This window comes from Arachis ipaensis, chromosome B10, assembly GCF_000816755.2.
Source record: "Arachis ipaensis cultivar K30076 chromosome B10, Araip1.1, whole genome shotgun sequence".
Classification (NCBI taxonomy): Eukaryota; Viridiplantae; Streptophyta; class Magnoliopsida; order Fabales; family Fabaceae; genus Arachis; species Arachis ipaensis.
The window spans coordinates 128,442,843-128,444,566 of record NC_029794.2 but is presented as its reverse complement, the minus strand read 5'-3'; the positions used below and the strand labels follow the sequence as shown (position 1 = coordinate 128,444,566).

At 33.1% G+C, this 1,724-nt stretch overlaps 1 protein-coding gene across 1 annotated transcript in view; it reads left to right on the top strand.

Moving 5' to 3' along the window:
- The window catches only part of LOC107623914 (UDP-glycosyltransferase 83A1-like), an 8,686-nt gene extending 7,357 nt beyond the window's left edge, over positions 1-1,329 (top strand). Inside the window, exon 2 of the mRNA XM_016326316.2 lies at positions 348-1,329. Within this exon, the coding sequence (XP_016181802.1) occupies positions 348-1,228 (881 nt within the window). The 3' untranslated portion in view covers positions 1,229-1,329. The remainder of the gene's footprint in view (positions 1-347) is intronic.

Genomic DNA, 1,724 nt, shown 5'->3' with positions numbered 1-1,724 from the left:
AGGTTATTAAAAGTCACATCATCATGTTTAAAAAACCAAAAAACTTAACTTTGAAATTATCATTTCCGGTGGTCTTGTATCTAAAACTATTTGTTATACATTTTAAATACTTAGCTTGAACATCAATGTAATATATTTATTCAAACAAAAATATTATTTTTATATTAAAATTAACTATTAAAATTAATTATTATGTATTTATATAAAAATATATATTATTTAATTTATTTTAAATAAATTTTTAATTTTAATATATATTTTATATTAGTTGTTAATATATATGTAGTGTTGTTGTTATTTAATGGTTAAATTGATAAAGTAAGAGTTTATCTTGTATAAAATCGCAGGACTTCCAATCTCAGAAAAACCATTGTGGTTATCGTCTTACATTCCAACTATGGAAATTAGAGACCTTTGGTGGCTAAATATGTTCGACCCGTTTGTTGGAAAGCAAATGTTTAAGTATATGATGCATTGTCTGCGTAATTCAAATTTGACCGAGTGGTTCCTCTGTAACAGCACACCAGAACTTGAACCTGAAGCATTTTCCTTATTACCAAACATATTATCTCCAATAGGTCCATTATTGACACCTAACAACAACAATACAATATCAGTAGGACAATTCTGGGAAGAAGATATATCTTGCATGAGTTGGTTAGATCAGCAACCTCAATGTTCTGTAGTTTATGTTGCTTTTGGAAGTCACACTCTCTTTAATCAAACACAATTTACAGAACTTGCACTTGCACTTGAACTTACCAATAGACCCTTTCTCTGGGTTGTGCGTCAAGATCCCAATTGCACCAATAAGGTGTCTCTCCCTCCCGAATTTAAGGGTTACAAAGGTAAAATAATTGGATGGGCTCCACAAAAGATGGTGTTAAGCCACCCTGCCATAGCTTGTTTTGTGAGTCATTGCGGTTGGAATTCGACCATAGAAGCTTTGTCTAATGGGGTACCTCTCCTGTGTTGGCCATATTTTGGTGACCAGTTTTTCAATAAGAATTATATTTGTGATGCATTGAAAGTTGGAATGGCATTTGATTCGGATGAAAATGGAATGATCTCACGTGGAAAGATAAAAGAGAAAGTGGATCAGTTGCTTAGTAATGAGAACACAAGATCAAGGTCTCATAAGCTGATGGAAAAACTAAAGCACAACATGGATGAAGGAAGTACTTCTTCAACGAACTTAAGCAGGTTTTTTACTTGGTTGAAAGGATAATTAAGGATTGTCCTTTATTATTCACAATAATTAACGGTTAGCTAGTTGCCTTGTTATGATTATGTGATAATAAGAAAACTGTTCACGAGTTTTTTATGCGACATTGTTGTTAGTATAATAATTCCGTGCATGGTTGTTAAAGTCAGCTATCAAAATCAGTTATCAATATAACATATACGTTAAAATATAAATAAGGTCTATAACAATGGGCAATCCATTCACGCGACTAAGCAAACTAGTGAGTTAACCATTAGACCAATCCAATTTGGTTTCTAAGATTAGCTCTACGGCCACCACTAGTTATCTTGCGCATTCCACCACCCCAATCATCATCATCATCATCATCCTCGAAGTCCCCACTAGCCATGGGTGCAGATCTCCGAACTTTTCTGGGTGTAGGTCGCTTATTAATAAACTTTTGTACAAGACCAGAAAAAATAATATCTTGGCCTTAGGGCCGACCAAAAAAAATAAAAAATAAAATCTTGTGTAAGTA